We start from the raw sequence: 20,450 nt of genomic DNA, 5'->3' as shown, positions 1-20,450 counted from the left end.
TATAAAGATAATGACAGAAAAAGGGTATTTTGATAGTTCCATAATGCACTTATAAAAGTGCAGTGATGCACAACATTAATCATTCATTTAGGAAGATTATTATTATTTCTCCCAAACTTTCAAACGTTGCAAAATTCACCATTTTATTGATTCTAAAAGTCTCCACAACCTGAAATATGTGCTGGAGAGGAGAGAGACACCTGGGAAATATGCTAATTAAATAAAAATTACTATACTTTACATATTCAAACTGGATTATTTTGCAGGTATATCAGATGTGTTCATATGTATGTCTCCATGTGGTGTATAGATGAGTTCTTTGGGAGGTATACAAGTCAATGTATATACAGTATACCTTAATTCTCGCTCTCTCGCTTGCTCTCAGACACTCTCACTCTCTCACACACTCTCTCTCCTTCCCTTTTCGACCCATTTTTTCCCTTCCCCCCTATCCATCACTCTCTCATATACCCATATTTCAGGGTACAGTATATATTCTCTCCGGCAATATTCATTTTTGTTTCTAGAATTTTTGCTTTGCTGCTCAAATTTTGTGGTGTTTTTTTTAAAACTTTTTCTAAAGTTTGAGAAACAGACAAAGCTAATTTGGGCAATTCTGCAAATTTCTAATTATTATTGTTATTATTTGATTCTTAAATAGCACCAACCATGTACTCAGTTCATTAAATAAAGTAAACATATGGAATATAGTGCACGTTTGATAGAATTGTTACTTGCATTGAAAGAATATTTAAGCACTCAAGTTATTGTACAGTATTTGACAGATGTAAAAGGTTAGGAACAACTCAACGTAACATGACATATTGCCATACCACTTTAATTGCACAAGCAATTGTCATACTACTACCTCTATTACACAAAAATATATACTTTTGGTGTTACAATAACTATTGAGTAAAATAAAGATGATGACTCGTTTTATTATTTTTGTACAATATGTAGATAATGTATGCAAGATAGTTACGTGTAAGCAGAGAAATAATTTAAAATTAGGGGCTCTCTATCTGGAAGAAATTGGAGCACTAAATATCAGCATACAGTATATGCACCACCGATGTTTTAATCCGGTTGGGTATGCAAACAAAGAGACAGAGAAAATTGAGTCTGAAACAAACTGAAATCACCTCATCTGTTAAAAAGTTAACGTGTGACTAGTAAAATTAATATTCAGGTGGTTTAAGTTCAATAAACTACACATGTACTCAGTGCATGTAGGAATATGGCAGATGCTATTGCACCCGTTCCCATGAGGTAAGGCACTAAATTGGGTCGTTTGATGTGCAAATTGCACAATGTTGTGACATTGCATGAAAAAAACTCATGTGTTATTATCTTTTTTTAGGTTGTTTGGTTCAAAACCAGGAAATAAAGCTTCCTCTGCTGCCAATACTGAGTGTGTGAAATCCACATCTGTGATGTCTAGCGCCAGCAACACTTCCAGACAGGGAAGTTTGGAATCACCTTCATCGGGTACAGGCAGCATGGGCAGCGCTGGAGGCCAAAGTGGTAGCAGCAGCCCCCTCTTTAGTAAACCCTCAGAGTTAACTCCCGATGTCATAAGTTTAGGTCAGTCTTTGACCTCTAGCTCAGCATCAGTTCATTCATTTACATCAGGGGGTCAAGTATGGACCGCGAATCTGAGCAGCTCTTCTGCTGGAAGCAAGGACACGCCTAGTTACCAATCTACGACCAGCCTCCACACTAGTTCTGAGTCTATTGATTTGCCACTCAGCCACCATGGCTCGCTCTCTGGATTGACCACAAGCACGCAGGAAATTCAAAGTCTGCTTATGAGGACTGGCAGTGTAAGATCTACGCTCTCAGAAAGGTGAGCAGTTTGGGTTAAAAAATAGACCAAAGAGACAATTCTGTTTATGCAGATTGTTGCCTTTTGTTGTATATGTTTATTTTTTCCTACTTGTCTATGATTACTCTCTACCAAGTCTAATATCTGATAACTACCATATTATACAGAACATTATTTACTGCACTTTTCAAGAAATAAAAATCACAACAGGAGGAAATACCTATAAACCATCACAAGGAAGTACTGTACCTATATTGCAGCTATTGGAGATGAAGAAGCCATTCACAGGAAAGTGAAATGATTTGGAAATTAGGGACTTGTCACCATGTACATCTTTATTGTATAAAATGTGCATTTTAAACATTGTCCCCTCAGAATGATAGAAACTCAATTTTATAAGGTCAGGAAAGTAATATACATATGATATAGCCCTCAAACCGTAGATATTCCAAATATGAAAAACATACTGTAAGAAGTGATGCAGAATCAAACATTATCATGTAATGGTTATTCGGATTCACACTGTATAATTGTGCATTCAAGAGACAAATGTATAATTTATCAATGGAAGGACAGTGCCTATAAACTTTTGTTTCAATGCATTCTACCATTTTCTGAATACATTTAACGTGCAGTTTATTCCTGGGAAAGATATAAGAGGACTTACAATTAGGCAGAATTTATATATCCGATTTAATTGATTTCATTATAATATTTGTAGCATTTAACTCCTCCTCCTCCATAACGTCTCCTATTAACTATCCACAAATTGCAAGCTGACGCACATAACGCAGCAGAACTGGAGCCACATGCTTTGTTATATTCACACACGAAGACACATTTCCATTCATTTTGCTCCAAACATGCCTTGGTACATAGCTCTCAAAATTATTCAACACTGTGAAAATATATATTATTTTACATCATACAATGTGCTTGTGATATGTAAAGTTTGTAACACTCTGCAGTGATAGTTAACCCTCAAGTGCAGCTACATAGGCATCAACACCAGCAAAATGTCTTACTATTGGTATAGTTACCAAGGAAAACGGCATAACACCGCCTCCTAGGGGGCTTACCTTAAAACAATATATAGTACTGTTTGGCATTTTCTCCTCACAGGCATTAAAAAGGTTATAGACTGTGTAGTCCACTCAAGGAATATACGATTCCATAAATCTTTGTGATCCCCCCACATTTTATCTTAAATATTGCTTTTGAGAAATAATATACAGACATGTAATATCATTTTTATGATATCACAATTGCACTACAGATCATAAATGTTTGACTGCAAAAACATGTTTTAATGGAGGTGACACATTGAGGATGCATTTACAATGTATTCCTGGACTCTAGCTTTGATGGTCAGTGAGAATTATATTTTTAAAACAGTAACCCAATGTGCTTACATTTTATTTCCTGTATTACCTGAGCCAATACACAATGCCCCAACCTCCGGCCATCCCATTTTACCACTGAACAAGAATACTTGTCAGATGAACACAATACGGCTGCCTAGGGTCAGGTTTGCTCTGGCTGCCATTTGAAAGCTTCAATGTGATCAGTAGAAGACAAAGTGATTCGACAACTTGGATCACAGGAAGAGCACCCCCCCCCCTTTAGAGTCCACCTCTGACCCCAGCACTTTTAGCCATCTTTTTTTTTTTAAGTCCGTTTGCCAGTGTTGCACATATTTGCATAAAAAAATCCAAATCCTTTCTTACGCCTTGGCTGACGCGCGCTCCCACTCAGCACTGAGCCCCTACAGCCGCAATTAGAGCGGCTTTAGTAGGGGCTCACCTGCGCTTCCGCGCGCTTGCGGAAGCGCAGGTCTTAGGGGAATTTAAAATTCCTCCGCTTGCCGGCGCGAAAGGCCGGTCACGTGAGCGGTTCGCCCAATGAGGGCGAAACAGCTCCGTGACGTCACTGGCCCGCACCCTGACGGCCCGCTGACAGCGCGTGCGGTAAGCAACTGCAAAGCCAGGGAAAGCACCCGCTTTCCCTGCGCTTCAGCGCGCCTCAGCACGCCAGCAGGGAGCATGGCCGAGGCCTTAGAAAGCTTTGTGAACTTTGTAAAAAAAAACTTAAAGCAACTATGCAAAGTGAACCGGACTTGTTCCTGCCACGTCTAGTATAGTGGAGCAGAAAAACTTTTTTTTTTTTTTTTTTTTTTAAGAATGTTCTATTTTAAAATGCAGTTCAAGAAAGGGTTTTGTGTAAAATGCTCAATACAATCAAATTTTAGCTTATCTCATTTTATTTCCTAGATTCACATTGTTGCTGCTTTAACTTCTAATGGTTTTTTTGTCTTGTTCTCAGGGGTTTTCTTTACTTTAACAGTATGCAACTTTACCGAAATACACTACCCAAAAAGGGACTAAGGTATATATATTGTATGAGCATGACTGATGCCTCAACACAGCTTGGGATGTCTTTTGCTTTCTGTCCCTCTCTTTTGAACTTATCTCGCTGTTTGCTTGCTGAACAGACTTTGGCCCAGATCCACAGAACTCCATAATTGACTTAATGAGGCGTTAAGTTAACGCACCATTAATTGCTAATGGGTCTCTTCAAAGCTTACTAATGCAGTGTTAAGTGCTGTTTTTAGCTGTAAGGGACCTGGTGTTAAGTATAACAGACAGTAGTGCTAATGATATTCAAAAGAGGTGTTTCTTCTAACCTCCTATCCACAGAACTCCGTTATAGTTAACACAGGAATTTTACGGTGCAGTAGTTAGGAATGACCTAAAGGTGGTACTGGCTCCCTCCTGACAATGAAATATGTGAGATACTAAATATACTTTGTATATCCCAGGTATCTTGTGTGGTTCTTTTTTGTACACAGTTGTCTCTCAATAAGTCAGATCCACAAAGCTCCATCACTGACTTTACGAGATGTTAACGTCTCATTAAGTGCTAACGAGGATCTTCAAAACTCCCTAACAATGCGTTAAGTGCGGTGTTAAAGCTAAGAAGCCCTACCCTTAACTTGAACAGACCTGAGTACTAATGATATGCAAAGGATGTGTGAACCACCTCAACACATATTTATAGTGAACCGTTAAAGTTAACGTGGGACTTAATGCTATGTTAGTTTAGTTCATAGGTATACCTTCGCATTGGGTATTTCCAGCCAGGTAGCAGACATTGTTTTTTTGCTTTGTCTAGGGTTCTGAAAGTGTGTGAGTTTGGCTTTATATGTTTCCTTAGCAATATGCAGTAGAAAGCCAAAGTGAATACCCTGGAGTAGGCCAAAAAATGTAGCCAAGACCTGTCTATTAACCCCTTGGAAGCCATAATGACCATGCTTTATGAATTACCCATTACCTGTTGCCCATTACCTGTTATTTATATTATCTGTTATTTATTTGATTACCCTGTGTATTACTACTGTGAAACGCTATGTACATTAATGGCGCTATATAAATAAAGACATACAATACAATACAATGCCTTCATGTTATCTAAGGTAACCAAGAGTTGAATAGAAATACAATGGAGAGTAAAAGTATGTCATAACAGTTACAACTGCTATAGCATATAAGGGGTTAACCACTTGTAAATCCCCCCGGGTGGCTTTACCTATCTCCTCGGGGCACCTACCCCGAGAACCACCCCCCAACACAACTAATCCCCTCCCCTCTACAGTACTGACTTTTAGCCGTTCTAGCCACAGTTGGCTGATCGGACTAATTGCCAATATCAACACAAAATACAATAACACCACAGGTAGTAAAAACTAAAATAGAACACACATATATACACACACACACACACACACACACACACACACACACACACACACACACACACACACACACACACACACACACACACACACACACACACACACACACACACACACACACACACACACACACACACACATTGAAATTGTTAAGATGAGCCTAGGTAGCCACAGTGGCACTCAATGGTAGCAGAAATATTTGGCTTACCCCTTCCTATTTGAAGGCCTCCATTATCAGGGAAATGAGCCTCCCCCCGTCCACCCCCCCACCCCCGCTACCAATCCAACTAAAAGGGCCAATGCCCAACCGTAAAAAAAACCTGTCTAAAAGCATGCAAGACTTACTATCCTTGTGGCCATGATTGAGATGCGATAGAGACGCAGTTGTTTGCATTTTTCACCGTGGCCACAATGACTGTAAGACTTGTTACATATGTATGTATATGTGTTTACTTTTTTGACATTTTTTTTTATTGCCTGTGGTGTTATTATATATTGTGTTGATGTTGGCCATTATCCCGATCAGCCACTTTTGACTAGTAGGGATATAGCCAGTACCATAGAGTGGGGGTTAGGTATATTAGGGGGGTGGCGGTTGGGAGGTGTATTATGGGGTACTGAGCTTAGGCCGCCAGGGAGGATTAAGGGGTGGGTGGGTTAACCCCTTGTATAACATAGCAGTTATACCACTATGACATACAATGGGTAGTAGGGTAGATAGGATATTTCTATTAACACATTGGCTACCTTAGTGACAATGAAGGCATGCATAATACATGCCCTCATGGTCACTGTGGCTTTCAAAGTGTTAGTTCATTTTTTTTTATTGGGATGGCAGATGCCAGGTAAATATTGCATTGAAATATATACCTGGCATCTTCCTTAGCATACTGTATGGCTAATGCGACCCCGCATTAAAGTCAGCACAGGGATGTCTTAATCATATGCAAATGAGGACCCTAACGGCCATTGTTTTTGCATCATTAAAGTCAGGGAAGCCAACATCCGTTAACTACTTAGGTAAGATGACATTAACGGAGCTTTGTGAATCTACCCTATGTGTTGTCTAAAGGTGTGTCTGGGATGGATACTGCACCGACACACTTTATTCGAGCAAATACCCGGTATGTACCTGGCAGATACCTGGAATGCGCCGCTCCTCACCTCTGACAAGCCCCGTTGCATTTGCCTTCCCAGCCTGGGTTCATGCCTGGCTGATGGGCGGCTGATCTGTTAAATGATAATGATTAGGATTTAATAGGCTGCAATGCTTCGCGTGTCTACCAGATGGCATAAATTCATGAATTGTAATGCAGTATATATATATATATATACTGTGCAGTATTGCAGCCAGCGGGAATAAAATGCTTCAATCCCTGCCTGGAAAATAACTCAATGCACTCGGGCAGAAAACAGTCACAAACCTCAATACACCCGGGTATACCCGAATTCGTGGGACTAGCCGAGCTCGAATAAAGTGTGTCGCCAGTGTATATACTGTATAGCACTTGGGACACAAGTAAAATAGGACTCTACTCTCCTCCAAAACCAATATTTCATTGTCTGGCGGGAGCTAACCCCACTTTTATGTATAACGTGAGTCGTTATTTAAAGCTAATGCAAGGCAGTGCTAACTTAACATGCTGCAGGATCACAAACGGCTGTTCTTTTAGTATACAATTAGCTTTGTTGATTAGCGTTAACCTCACGGTATATAACGTCCATTACTGATTTGGATAACATTATTATGAACCCTGAGTTAATGGAGTTGTGGATCTGGCCCTTTATGTTGTTTACACCAATATATACTGTATGTTTTCTATGTAGTGTTGGAACTTTTTTAGCCCAACACTCAGAAGCAGTCTCAAAAGTGGTCTATTGAACCACTTGTCTAGTGGACTATTAAGCACTCTTTTTTCTTTCACCATTACAATCTCTAGGAAAGACAAGTCAAAATTTGAAGAGGGGTTCTAAAGGCAATTTATTTATGCAAATCTAGCAAACTAACATGATTAAAGTATGACAATTTGTGTCATACTTTGCTACTTTTATTTCAGTTTCAAGTCTCACTTACCTATATTTTTCCAAACAGATACTAACATTTCTTTACTTCCTGTTGGCTGCTTTTTGCATTCAGTTATGTTTCAGGTTGTCATATTGATCACATGTGTATCTTTCCAGTCTGCTGTAAAAAGATTTGATGTACTGTACTAAATGTTGTCTCTTGAATTAATGCCATGTTTCAACAGTAAGCACATATTTCTACTGAAGACAAGAAAAAATTCAGTCTGTCCCTGGAGACTGTCTGCATTGTAATACATCTATTCTTTTATACTGTATAATCTTATTTATGTAGTTATTTTTTCCCAATTGATATACTATATAATGCATATGTTTTTGTTTTTATGCACTGGTTTTATGGTTGTTTAAATAATAATAATAATAATAATAATAATAATAGTGTAATTTTTCCTATAGCAGCTAATTAATACTTAACCGCTAACAGATAGAAAATTTTTCAACTGCCATTTTCCAGATTCATCATAACAGCTACTAATTGTTCCAAAATCAAAATTTAGCATGTACGCTGTGATATCCACACTCTCCATTCCATATAAACTGAGATTCACAAAATAGAATATTATAATTGAAATAAAAACAAATATTAATTGAGTCTGTTTTCATTAGATTTTCTCAGCGTTCCACGGGCTTCCTTCTGATTTTTGATTTTGTCTCGATACGGGTTTATATTCGTGAAGGCTTTGAATATAAGTTTCTTTATATAATTTACAACATAGCCCACGTGATATTTGTATGACAAAACGTGTGTGTATATTTATTCACAAGAGTTCCTTTTTATTCCAGATACACTCCATCATCTCGCCAGACCAGTCAAGAAGAAGGTAAGGAGTGGTTACGCTCACATTCCACTGGAGGTCTGCAGGACACGGGCAGCCAGTCTCCACTTGTCTCCCCATCAAGCATATCCTCTTCCACCACAGGAAAATACCACTACTCCAACTTGGGTAAGAATCTTCAAAAAGCATCATCGCTTAACTAGCTGTGGTTTATGTTCAGGTCCAAGTTTTGTATTTGTTAATGCATAGTCAAATATACATCACTACTTCATACAGTCCATATATGTATATCTGTTTAGATTGTAGCTATAGTTTTAGACCAAATACAGATACCACAGTACTCTGGTCTGAAACCGTAACTAAGCTGATGAGTCCAAAAGTTTGAAGCAGCAGCCTAGAGTGAGTTTTCTGATTCTGTGCTTCCTCAACACAGGATTTGTTGTGTACGCTTTATAATGCAGCAAATAAAAGTTGTAGTAGACATCCATGTTCATAATGGATAATAAGCTAAAATGTGACACCAACAATAGACTCGTGAATGGAATCACTAAGAATCTTGGTCGAAGTTTAACTATTGTATGACATGCGGCAATGGGGTGACACAGAATATAGGGACCTGCTACAGATAAGCAAACACACTTACTTGTAAGGTATTTGCTGCATTCAGATTGTACCAATATTACCAACAAAATGAGTGGTGAATTCAAGACTTACAGTACCTTTTTTGCCAAAAGCTCAGTGTTTTCCCTATAGTACAAATAAATATCATGTTACTAATAAAAGTTTTTCGTATAAATCCACCTTATCGTAGCCATTCATACTGTAGTTTATATTTTTTGCAATTGCTAATCACTAATCACTTCCAGATGTATTATGTTTTTCATGCATTAATATCAGAAGCATGTGAAAAAATATACTTTTAGGAAACTTCACTAATAAAATAGGAATAATTTAAATAAAAGCTCCATTAAATGTTTGTATATAGAGAATTGTGTGAGGAGTGTTTTGTAAAATAATATCATGTGGATTAGGTTCTCTTAGGTTAGTTTCTGATAAAAGCTATTCTCTCTGTCTTCTTTTAAGGCAAACAATAGTAAAGCAATACCACTGTGCTTATTGATTGTGTACTGACATATTGACATGCATTGGTACATTGAACAAAACAGCATGCCAGAATATACAGTATTGCCTATAATTCTGCAAGCATATTAATAAATGAAGATATCTCGAGGGACCAAAGTATGCTCTTTGTAGTATTTTTGGCATATTTATATAATCCATTTAGGTTTCTGAGAAGGCTAGGGTTGATTAACCTTTGAATTTACTTACATGACAGTTCTTTGTAGATATAGTTATACATACCTCACAGATCTCTTCTTGTCTACATGCGTATACTATATGTTGATCATATCCTATTCTAATTGATCCTAACCATGTACTCTTAAACTTCTCTTGCAGTAAGTCCAACCAACTTGTCACAGTTTAATCTCCCTGGACCTAGCATGATGCGATCCAATAGCATCCCAGCACAAGACTCTTCCTTTGAGTTGTATGAAGATTCTCAACTGTGTGGAAGTGTTACATCTTTAGATGAAAGACCAAGAGCAATCAGCCATTCGGGTTCCTTCAGAGATAGCATGGAGGAAGGTAAGAAAATTAATGCACTGTAATTAAAAATGATTTTTTTAAAAAGGATATTTCCAAAGAGGTTCTAACTTCAGGACATACTTATTAGTAATGAAAGAACTATATGCAAAATGTACATATTTGCTGCAACTTTCAGCATGAACTTCAACTTCCACATCCATTTTCGACGAAGAGGGCAATATTTAAAAAATTCACTTAGAATTTCTTGAAATTAGGCAAGGCAAAATCACCAAGGATGGAAATCTAATAATAAACAGTTACTTGTTATATATATACTGTATATCCCACAATAAAATGGTATTCTAGTTATAAACTGCCGTTTAAAAATAGGACGTTGAGTTTCATCTGTGTGGCTACTTCCTTCAGCTTACTTGTTTACTTCACATGTTAAATTATAACTCAGTAAAAGTAGAACGTAAAGCTTAGGACACTTTTTGTTTCACCATACTCAACATTACCAGTAAAGATTGTATTGGATGAATATATTACCTCCTAAATCAACACAATATGAGCTTTGAATTGCATTATCACATTATCACTGAGCATTAACGATCTGTGTAACTGCCTAATGGTGTTTACATAGTGACACAGTATGACAGTGATATTATAAAAAATACTTAACTTCACATATAATCCTTTATTCACTGTTAATAGTACCTCCAAATCTTCCTCAAAAATACTATACAAATGTAAAGGTGTTAACAAAATACAGTAAAAACATGGCCGCTCCAGTGTAGTATGCATTTGCAAATTGTTCTGAACTTACAGATTTTCATTGCCATAAAAGTGATGGAACAGTACATAACTCTACAATACTTTTGCTTTACTTATGTTCAGTGTATTTTAAGTAGATAACTGCATGTGATGTTTTGTGTTTTCTAGTACATGGATCTTCATTATCACTGGTTTCCAGCACATCATCTCTTTACTCTACTGTAAGTTGTAATAATCTAAGGTTATATAACATTCACTTAAATGTTTTGATTTATTCATGCTTTATGAAATATCATTCTCGCTGTGAATAATATTTGTAAACCCTCGTTATCTTACTGTAACTGAAAACTGCCCTATACCTCTTGGTCGTATATACTATCATTTTAAAATGCCAGTTTGCTGGTGACTTTTGCCTAAAAAGGAAAACAATGACTAGGTCCCATGGTGCTGCACAGTTACAATGAGCAAAGAATTGGCACAGGGGATGGAGAATCAAGAAGGAATCTTTATTGTATCTTTATTGAAGAAATCATTTTAAAATAAACACCATGAGCTTGCAGGTAGTAAACCCCTGAGTAAGAGCTTTCCCAAACCTGACGCATTTCTTGCCAATAGGCACTAAATCAGACACAACAAACTAGAAATCCACCATATACCGTATACCCATAATTACATATGACATTAAATATAGATTAAAAACAAGGGTCATAAAAAGGAGAAGAAATAGGAAAAAAAGAAAATGTTTGCAACTTTCGAAAAATATTAAGAAAGTTATATACAGTTAACCCTGTTATAATGCGGTGCTCGGGGGCCACCGAATGAGACCGCGTTACAACTAGGATAGCGCAGAAAAAAATGGCTGCTGCGACTTATCCGACATCTGTAGCTCTCTCCTCTCCCTGCTTCGTCAGCTTCCAGAGAGCGAGGAGGGAGGTGTGTGTGTGTGTCTCTGTGTCTGTCTGTCACCAATAATGTTGGGTGTTTAAAAAAAACAACAACTTATGGGTTTTAGGGGGGGGTGTTTCACGGCATGTCTCTATTGTTGCATCCACTTTCCAAGTTGGTCATGACACAGATGGCGTTCATGAACCCTAGTAATGCGTTTATTATTGGGGTGAAGCAATTTGAAAAAAAAAGTGACATTAAAAAATTACACAGAACAGTTCCAATTCTTTTACAAGATGCCAAGTACCAAGATTATACACAAAACTGACATTAGGGCAAATGTGTTGCTGGCTGCTGAACTTCAGCTGTGTTTGGTTTGATACTATGGATCAGAAGCCCCAAAAATTACATGTTCATGCACAAGCCCCAAAATGCCAATTTGAGAGATCCATAGCCCCCTTGTAAATGAAACCTATCCATGCAGCAACCAGGGATATATTATATGGCCTGACTCACGATCTAGTGGGTTAGAGAGCTCCCTTAACCCTTGCAGAGCCAGAAAGTTACATACTTACTTTCCTTTCCAATTGCACGTCGCTGGAGTATTGCAAATAAGTTCCCTTGCCCAATAAAATCACCATAAAAACGCCCATCAGGGGCTCACTTAACATGTTAGCAAGGACTGAAAAGTGAAATAATAATAAAAGTGTGTTTTGGGGTAAAAAAAAATTAAAAAAATAAAAACGCCACTATGCAGTAATCCAAGCAGGGTGATAAAGGATGGAGCCCCTAGCAGCAGCAGGAGGAGGAGCTGGGTGCATTTCGCAGGGCAGCAGAGCTGGGTTATCTTGGAGCCCCCTGCTTTGCTCTGCTCTCCATCACTTTTCTATAGCTGCAGCCAGCACCAGCTCCTTCTCCTACTACTCACTGCACACACTGACACTCACCCGACCAGGAAGAGGCGTGTCACTTTACTTCTGCAAAGCAACATGGGGTTGATTGATGTGTGTGGCTGTGTGTGTCTGTCTGTCTCAGTTAGCAATAAATCTTTGAAAAAAAAATGCAGCTGAGCTTTTTAAAATGGGAGCCATACTCGTACCGCGATATATATGCGGATCCGCGTTGTAGCGGATCGCGCTATAACGGGTTGAGCTGTATCTTTCATTAAACAATAAATACATGTATTAATACCTGTAATTGTCATGGAAATTGAAGGAATCCACCAGAAATTGAAATAAACTTAATTAAAAATAAACGAAAAGATCCGTAAAAAAATACTCTAGAGAAATTACATATATCCTATTCCTTCTTTAGGCTGACTTAAGGGACCATTGAAAATATAAACATGAAACTGAAATGAATGAAAGTATTCTACCAGCATTGTTACAGTATATATGAATAAGGCTACGGTTGCTGCAAAAATCAAATTGAGATGACTTCCAGCGATCGCGACCAAGTCTTCGCTCTGTCACGCCGCGCTTACTATAAGCGCACGCGATGGCAACAATGCATTTGTTTTGACGCGACGTCACTGTCGCGAAACTATAAGCGCAGCCTAAAGTAGAAAAACCTGTGTTAGTTCAGATGCAATAGTGCATAGTAAATGAGTACAGTAGAGGCAACGTTTATTCTAACATTTGCTGTAAACTAGCCGGGTTACATTCTGGGTATGTGCTGGGTATGTTCTGGGCTAGTTTGAGGCACGTTTAAGGTATTTCTGCATTGACTAACGACCCATAGGATTAACACAGCAGGGATCCCTGGCAGTCCAATTCAGTTTGAATGGGACTGCCAGGGACCCCCGCTGTTAATCTGATAGGCCATTAATCAATGCAGAAATGCTGGGGCTAGTTTAAGGAAAGTTTAAGGTATGTATTCAGAATGTACCTGGGTGTTTCCTGGGTTTTTTGGGGAATTGCCACTGTTTTTTGTTAGAATAAGAGTTGCCTCTACTGTACTTCAGTATTAGGTGATACCTTTTTAATTTTGACTAACAATTGATATTATAAGACAAGATTTCGACTGTTCTTCTCTCTTCCTCAGGCCAGCAATTCTGATGTACACAGATTCCATGAGCTTAACACAGATGTAAGAAAAATAAAACAAGATAATAATTTAATTCAGATGATGTAGGACAGGAATGGGGGAGAGAATGGTAAATAAACAGACAGGGCAATGCATGGATGAAAAGGACAGTGAGAAATAGGACTATACATCCATCAGCAGTAAGCAGGGGGGTGCATACTTATAGTATCAATTGTTAGTCCAAATAAAAAATGTATCACTTTATACTGAAGTACTCTTTTACAGTATACACAAAGATAACAGAGTAAAGCTAAAATGAACAGTGTTTGCATATAACATTAATTTTAATATTAAAACATTTGCTTTCATTATCTTTGGAGAGCAAAATCATTGTCTTCAAACGATAAGCTATGAAGTTTGTCACTTTCAATGCACAAGATGCTTAGGTTCACATTTGAATGAAAATACCCATATTTATAGAGAATCTTTTTCCCCCCATATCTTTGTTTATCATCCCATTTTAAAACTTGAAATGCATTCATTGTTATCTGTTTTTGAGGCCCCACATATTGTGAGACCCTAAGCGGTAGCTTAGTTTGCTAATGCATAAGTCCGGCACCGGACATGCCACATCTTTAGTATTAATATAAGATATATGTTCCCAAGCATAAAGTCTACAGCTTGATGGCCGTCTTTATGACAAATAATTGAATAAAGTGACTTAACATCTAAAGTAACCCATAAACATTCAATTGTTTTAACAAAATAAGACCTTCTTTAGCATCCCTGAAACTCCCTGACAAACAAAATTAATACTGGTAGTTCCTGCAAATGGTATAACAATTAAAAAAAAGAAGCTACTTGGTAAATCTCATTGCCTGTCCTTAAGTGCACATGCTATGAATATTATAAAATGCTGTCTCCTTGCTGGTCATGATCATATCAATGTACTGCAGCCCTAATAAACGTCTTATTAGTTGCATCACATATACTCAGGACCACCGATGGGGGGGGGGGGGAAATCCGGGACAAGTGTCCCGGGCCTTGCGGATGCGGGGAGCCCAGTCTGCACTGCACTGGCCCGACCAAACTTCTGTGTCGAGCTGTCGGCCACTGGCCCCCTGCTCTACCCAGCTTCTGTGAGCCCGTCTCTCCCAGACCGGGCCTCTCTCCTGCCGGTGTGCGCCATAAGCTGAACACGACTTCTGGGTGAACCTAACTTCTGACACAAACCAGTGGGAGAGAGATCCGGGGCAGCAGAGACCTCAGACCACACAAAAGGTAGGTGTGTGTATTGTATTTTGTATTGTGTGTTGTATTTTGTGTGTGGGGATATTGTATTTTGAGGGGATGGGGGTATTGTATTTTGGAGGCCAGGGGATATTGTGTTTTGCATGGGTGGAGGGGGTATTGCGGGAGGGAATTGTACTGGTATTAGGATGATTGTGTGTGGGGAGGCGCGAATGAGTCTGAGGTGGTGTAATTAAGTGATAGCGGAGTGGGGGGAGTGTGAGAGGAGAGGGGGTGGGAAGAGTGAGTGAAGAAGAGAAGGGAAAGAGTGATAGATGAGGGGGAAGAGAAATACATTGGGAGAGGGGGGATAGAGGAGGGGGATCACAAGGAGGTGTGAAAGCGGGGATAGAGGAGGAGGCTCACGAGGAGGTGTGAGGAGGAGGCTCACGAGGAGGTGTGATGGGATGGGACAAGGGGGGAGAGGCGGGGTTGGCTGTCGAAACTCTAGTCTTGAGCTCAGAGGAAATCTGGATGCGGCCCTGCATATACAGTATATGAATATCTCAATGTATATTATGTGTGTCAGGGGAACATACTGTAAAATACATTTCAGGGTTAGATTGCCATTGGAATGCATCTGTCAGTATAGAAATGTAAGCTGGCCCCCTAGTGCTGTCCAACTGTTAATGTGCAAATGGTCATTTTTAGTAGCTACAGTATATAGCCATACTGTAATGTAGAATATGTTATGCAGCACGCATTTCTTTTGACTAGCCATGCAATGTTATTGCTTTTCAAACTTCAATTGTCTTGGAGTGTTCACATTATTAATCTGTCATTTTGAGGCAGTTAACTTTTATGTAAAAAACAAAACAATGTGTATAGCGCAATACAGTAATAATACATGTGACATAATAGGAATAAGCTCTTCATACTGTACATAAAAGTAACATTAGGAAAAGGAGTCCCTGCCCTGACGAGATTACAACCTAAGTGATATGTAGGGAGAACTTACAGACACACTAAGGGGGGTGTTATGGGAAGTGCGTCTGCAAGGGGTCATGGTAAATGCATACGAGATTAATAAAATCAGCCAACAGGGCTACCTAAATGCTTCAGTAAAAAACGTGTGTTCTAAGATAAAAACTGGGGCACAGGCAGTGAAAAAAAATATTTCCAATAACAACAAAATCCCATTGAAATTCAATAAATTGTTTTCCTTATATAAATCTGGTACAGAAAAAAGTGAGTGCCCCAGGCTTGTCTCAATTAAAGAAACTTCTTGGATAATAACAGTGATTCTGTTGAGAGAGAGTCCAATTCTCACCAGTAATATCTGCACAGTAATATTTGTTCACTGTCGCCTGGAGCACTTTAGTGGTATTTATCTTCAATGTGTTACTTTAGCGCTTTTTTTCTAGTGTTTTTTTTTAATAGACTCAATTAAACAATCTTGTATGAAAATATAAATGATGCTTTTTCAGATTGCTGTGGTTTATGTTATTTTCAATTCAGGATCTAGTTTGTCATCAATCTAAAAATAAATACTTCCCTATACATTCTCAGGTATCAACTGTAATGGCGATATATCCAGATACCACATTTTAGTAGTAACCTTTATGAAAGCAGCGGGCATAGAAGAAATGACTGTTTATTTCTATAGTTACCAGTAGATGTCAGCAGAGGAACAGCTGCTTTCTGCAAATATTGTATCGTGATTAGTATTGCTTTGTATATGTGTACTTAATGTTTTGGAGGATGTGAGCCATCTCCATTATATACATTTAAAAATATGCCTGTAAATGAATATTCTTTACGTTTTTTGGCTACTTTTACATTTTTAATTTGTGTGTTAGATTTAGATTTAACAGTATGCTAGTTTCTATCTTTTAGTTGTTTTTTATTTAATCTTAACTAATGCACCAGTGGCATTGTGATATATTGTTCATTAAAATAGGTACTCACATTTTTAAATTTTAACCCATACTATTTAAACATAACATCTGGAATATAGGACATCTATTATTTAAAATGTGAGATCTTATTTTTTTTCTACATGCTCGTGGCAATATAGAATGTAGAAAATTATGCCTGTTTTTGTTGAAGTATAAGAATGCCGGTCATTGAGTTGACACGCGTTCTTGGCTGAGCTTCCCATGTAAATAGTAGAGATGGGTGAAACTGTCAAAATTCATTTCCCGAAATCCATGTAGATTCATTCAAATTTCCCATGCAAATTTGCAGTCTCCAACTAATTTGAGCGAGAGAGCAAACTTTTTAATTTTAATAGCAGTCACCAGTTGTATATATATCCTCTCAAGTGTCCCTCCAAATAAATTAGGGAGACATGCAGAGACATGCCTCTGCTAAAAAAATGAACACACAAGAGATATGCTAATGGTTATGCAAAGTATATTTAAATGAGTCCTGTCTCACACTTCATAAAAAGATTTCCATGCCAACTACAATATATAGAGTTCATAATAAGCCTAAGGTACCAACCTAATGACTGAAAACATGTCAGATCCAACAGGACTAGAAACAACGACCAACTTCTTTTCAAGACCACAGCACTAGCAGTGTGAACTATACCAGCTGATGGCTTGTCACATCCTAATTTTGAGCTTCTCATTTCTCACATATGTAACTAATCTAGCTATTAGTTTATCTCACAGTTATCTCAGGTATGTTCCACAAGAAACATTAAACTGTCAACCAGGAAGTGGAAGAGGAGGTCTGCTTTTAAAGAAAGCCAGGGGGAGGGAGCTTTTACAGGTTTGAGTACCCATTTTGATGCTACATGAGGGATATGCACAAAAATGGCTACGGTATAACAAAACAGGGACACAAATATTCACTGTTCAATCTGACATAGTGCCAGACACATACTGAATTGAAATACATTATTTTACAATAAATACAACTCTACAAACTGCAGGGCGTTATTCCACTTGCTTCCTAGAGCACACAAAGTGCTGACAAGTCTAAGCCACTATTTGGGTGTTATACATTTTCATCTTATTAAACCAGATCTGTACATTCTCGTTGATATAGATTGTCAGGACGCATTAAATCCTTTTGCAAAGGCTTTTGATATGGTTCCACACAAGAGGTTAGTGTACAAAATAAAGCAAATTGGACACATTGTAAAAAATATTTGCACCTGGATTGAAAACCTGTTGAAGGATAGACAACAGAGAGTTGTCGTAAATGGAGCTTTTTCAGGTTGGGCTAAAGTTGTGAGTGGAGTACCTCAAGGATCGATACTGGGACCCCTGCTTTTTAATTTGTTTATTAATGACCTTGAGGTTGACATAGAGACCAATGTCTTCTTCTTTGATGATGACTCTAAATTGTGTAAGGTAGAGTAGAAGAATCATAGCAGGATGTAATTTCTCTGCAGAAGGACTTGGATAGACTGCAAACTTAGGCAGGTAAATGGCAGTTGAGGTGTAATACCAATATTTTTAATCCTAGAGATTTAATGGGATTAAAGGGATTTAATGTCCCCTTTACAATCTATACCTTATAAACGAGATTGCATAGATCTGCTCTAATAAGATGAAAATGTATAACATCCAGATAGTACTAAGAATATTTGTCTACAATTGATATTAGTGCTTTCTTGTCAACCCGAAGTTATAATCTCTATATCAGCAGAGGTGGCATCCATTTTCTTCTAACCCAGTACAATGAGGTAGCCCATGTTCTGTTCAACTTTTATTTAATGTCACCTGGCCTCCGTAACTCATATCCCTCAGTATATATTATTACTTTGTGCTTCAAGTGCTTTTCAGGTTACAAATACAATTAACAAAATTGATATCCCTTGGAGTTAGTAGACAGTATGCACTGCAACCCATCAGCTGGTTTCGCTCACATTGCTAGAGCTGTGGCTTAGAAAAGCAGTGGTTGTGGGTTCTAGGCTTGTTGCATCTTGCATTATTCCAGCTATTAGATTTGTGCCTTAGGATTATTATGAACTCTATATAGTTGTTATGGAAATCCTTTTACAATTTAACGAAATGTGGGGCGGGACTTATTTAAATATCCTTTGCATAGCCATTAGCATATTGCTCAGGTGTGCTCCTTTTTCAGCAGGGGCATGTCTCCCTAATTTATTTGCAGGGATGCTTTAGGGGATATATATACAAATGGCGACTGCTAATACAATTAGAAATGTCTGTTGTCTATCTGTCTGTCTGTAAAAATTCGTCCAGAAATAGATTTTTCATTGCCTCCGAACCCCCTCCCCCCACCCCCCCTGACAGCTCTTGGAGAGTGATCCGCGGATCAAAGGAACTGCTGGATTCAAGGCGGATCTACATTAAATTCACAAAAAAAATTCACCCATCTCTAGTAAATAGTAAAAAATACCTTCAGCAGGACAAGGGAAAACATTATATACATTATATACAGTAGTACAGTGTTTAGTAATTAGTCAGAAACATTGAAAATAAACACACATTTACCCATTACAATCAACATAACCTGATTTGTTTTGTGAGCACATTTTTTTACTCACAAATATCTGGGTCCCCCTTGCAATATTGTTGGTTCTGGAGCTCTACTTGTTGGCAAGTATTTGTTCAATAGAATATTCTGTCTTGGTAAGGGTATCAAAGTAAAAAATATATGTAGGTTACTTAGTTGTTTCAAATTCCTGCACGTTTTTCCATATACATATGTATTTGGATACCATTTTATTATGTTTCCATTATTGACTCTTTCTGTTTGCTTTGTAGGCTGAAGAAAAGGCACATTCAGAGGTAATAGTTATTCATTATTAAAAGGTTATGATTATCTGCGAATTGAGCATTTAAGAAAGCAAGTGTGCCAGCATCAACAAATTGACGTATTAAGGTCACAGTTTAACTGAGGCTTTCACTGCAAAATAGTGCACAAATATGTAAATTAAGTTTAGTTAGCTCTGTCATCCCCCGTCTCTAAAAGTAACAATCCTGGCAATTACATTTTTCTATTTGTAATCTTACCTGAACTGGAGCTCATCAGTAGCCCCCAATATCCAGGGGTCATCCACTTCAGGGGTGGTAGAGCACGGAAGGACTGTCTGGGGAAACAATATAACTGCCAGAGTCGGGGCTCGCTCCAGCAGCCAGTGTAAGCCACAACTTTATTTGGAGATGTTTTGCTGCTTTCAATTGGTGGCCTCAGCAGTCATGTTTCTAGTCCACCGCCATATTTGTAGGTTTTTTTTTGTATCAAAACCACTATAAAAAGCTACAAATATCGCTTGATCTGGGAGTGTCTGGATATGAGGGACCACAAATCCACTCTAGGGGAACCACTAATTCAGGTGAGTTTTAAAAAAAACAACAAAAAAACAAGCAGTCGGGATTTCATCTTTAACACTTTGGGGGACCCAGGATGTAGCCAATACTTCATAGGACCTGGCACTCCATGCCTGCCATGATGTAGTAGCTAAGTCATGTCCACAGAGTGCTCATCGGATGTGATTTGTAGTGAAGGGAAATGGAAGAGGAGGACT

The 20,450-nt window shown here is 38.2% G+C and overlaps 1 protein-coding gene across 13 annotated transcripts in view; it reads left to right on the top strand.

Moving 5' to 3' along the window:
• NAV3 (neuron navigator 3) overlaps positions 1–20,450 on the top strand; it is an 879,638-nt gene that overhangs the window by 786,143 nt on the left and 73,045 nt on the right. For 7 of the 13 annotated variants that reach the window (XM_075600199.1, XM_075600190.1, XM_075600196.1 and 4 more), the window contains 7 exons: positions 1,364–1,849; positions 4,151–4,213; positions 8,445–8,605; positions 9,896–10,084; positions 10,967–11,019; positions 13,727–13,771; positions 19,687–19,710. In XM_075600199.1, coding sequence (XP_075456314.1) covers positions 1,364–1,849; positions 4,151–4,213; positions 8,445–8,605; positions 9,896–10,084; positions 10,967–11,019; positions 13,727–13,771; positions 19,687–19,710 — 1,021 coding nt within the window. The remainder of the gene's footprint in view (positions 1–1,363; positions 1,850–4,150; positions 4,214–8,444; positions 8,606–9,895; positions 10,085–10,966; positions 11,020–13,726; positions 13,772–19,686; positions 19,711–20,450) is intronic. The other 6 variants (XM_075600194.1, XM_075600192.1, XM_075600197.1 and 3 more) reach the window with 4 other exon arrangements.

This window comes from Ascaphus truei, chromosome 5, assembly GCF_040206685.1.
Source record: "Ascaphus truei isolate aAscTru1 chromosome 5, aAscTru1.hap1, whole genome shotgun sequence".
Lineage (NCBI taxonomy): Eukaryota > Metazoa > Chordata > Amphibia > Anura > Ascaphidae > Ascaphus > Ascaphus truei.
The sequence above is the reverse complement of the archived record's forward strand: the minus strand, read 5'-3'. Positions and strand labels throughout refer to the sequence as shown.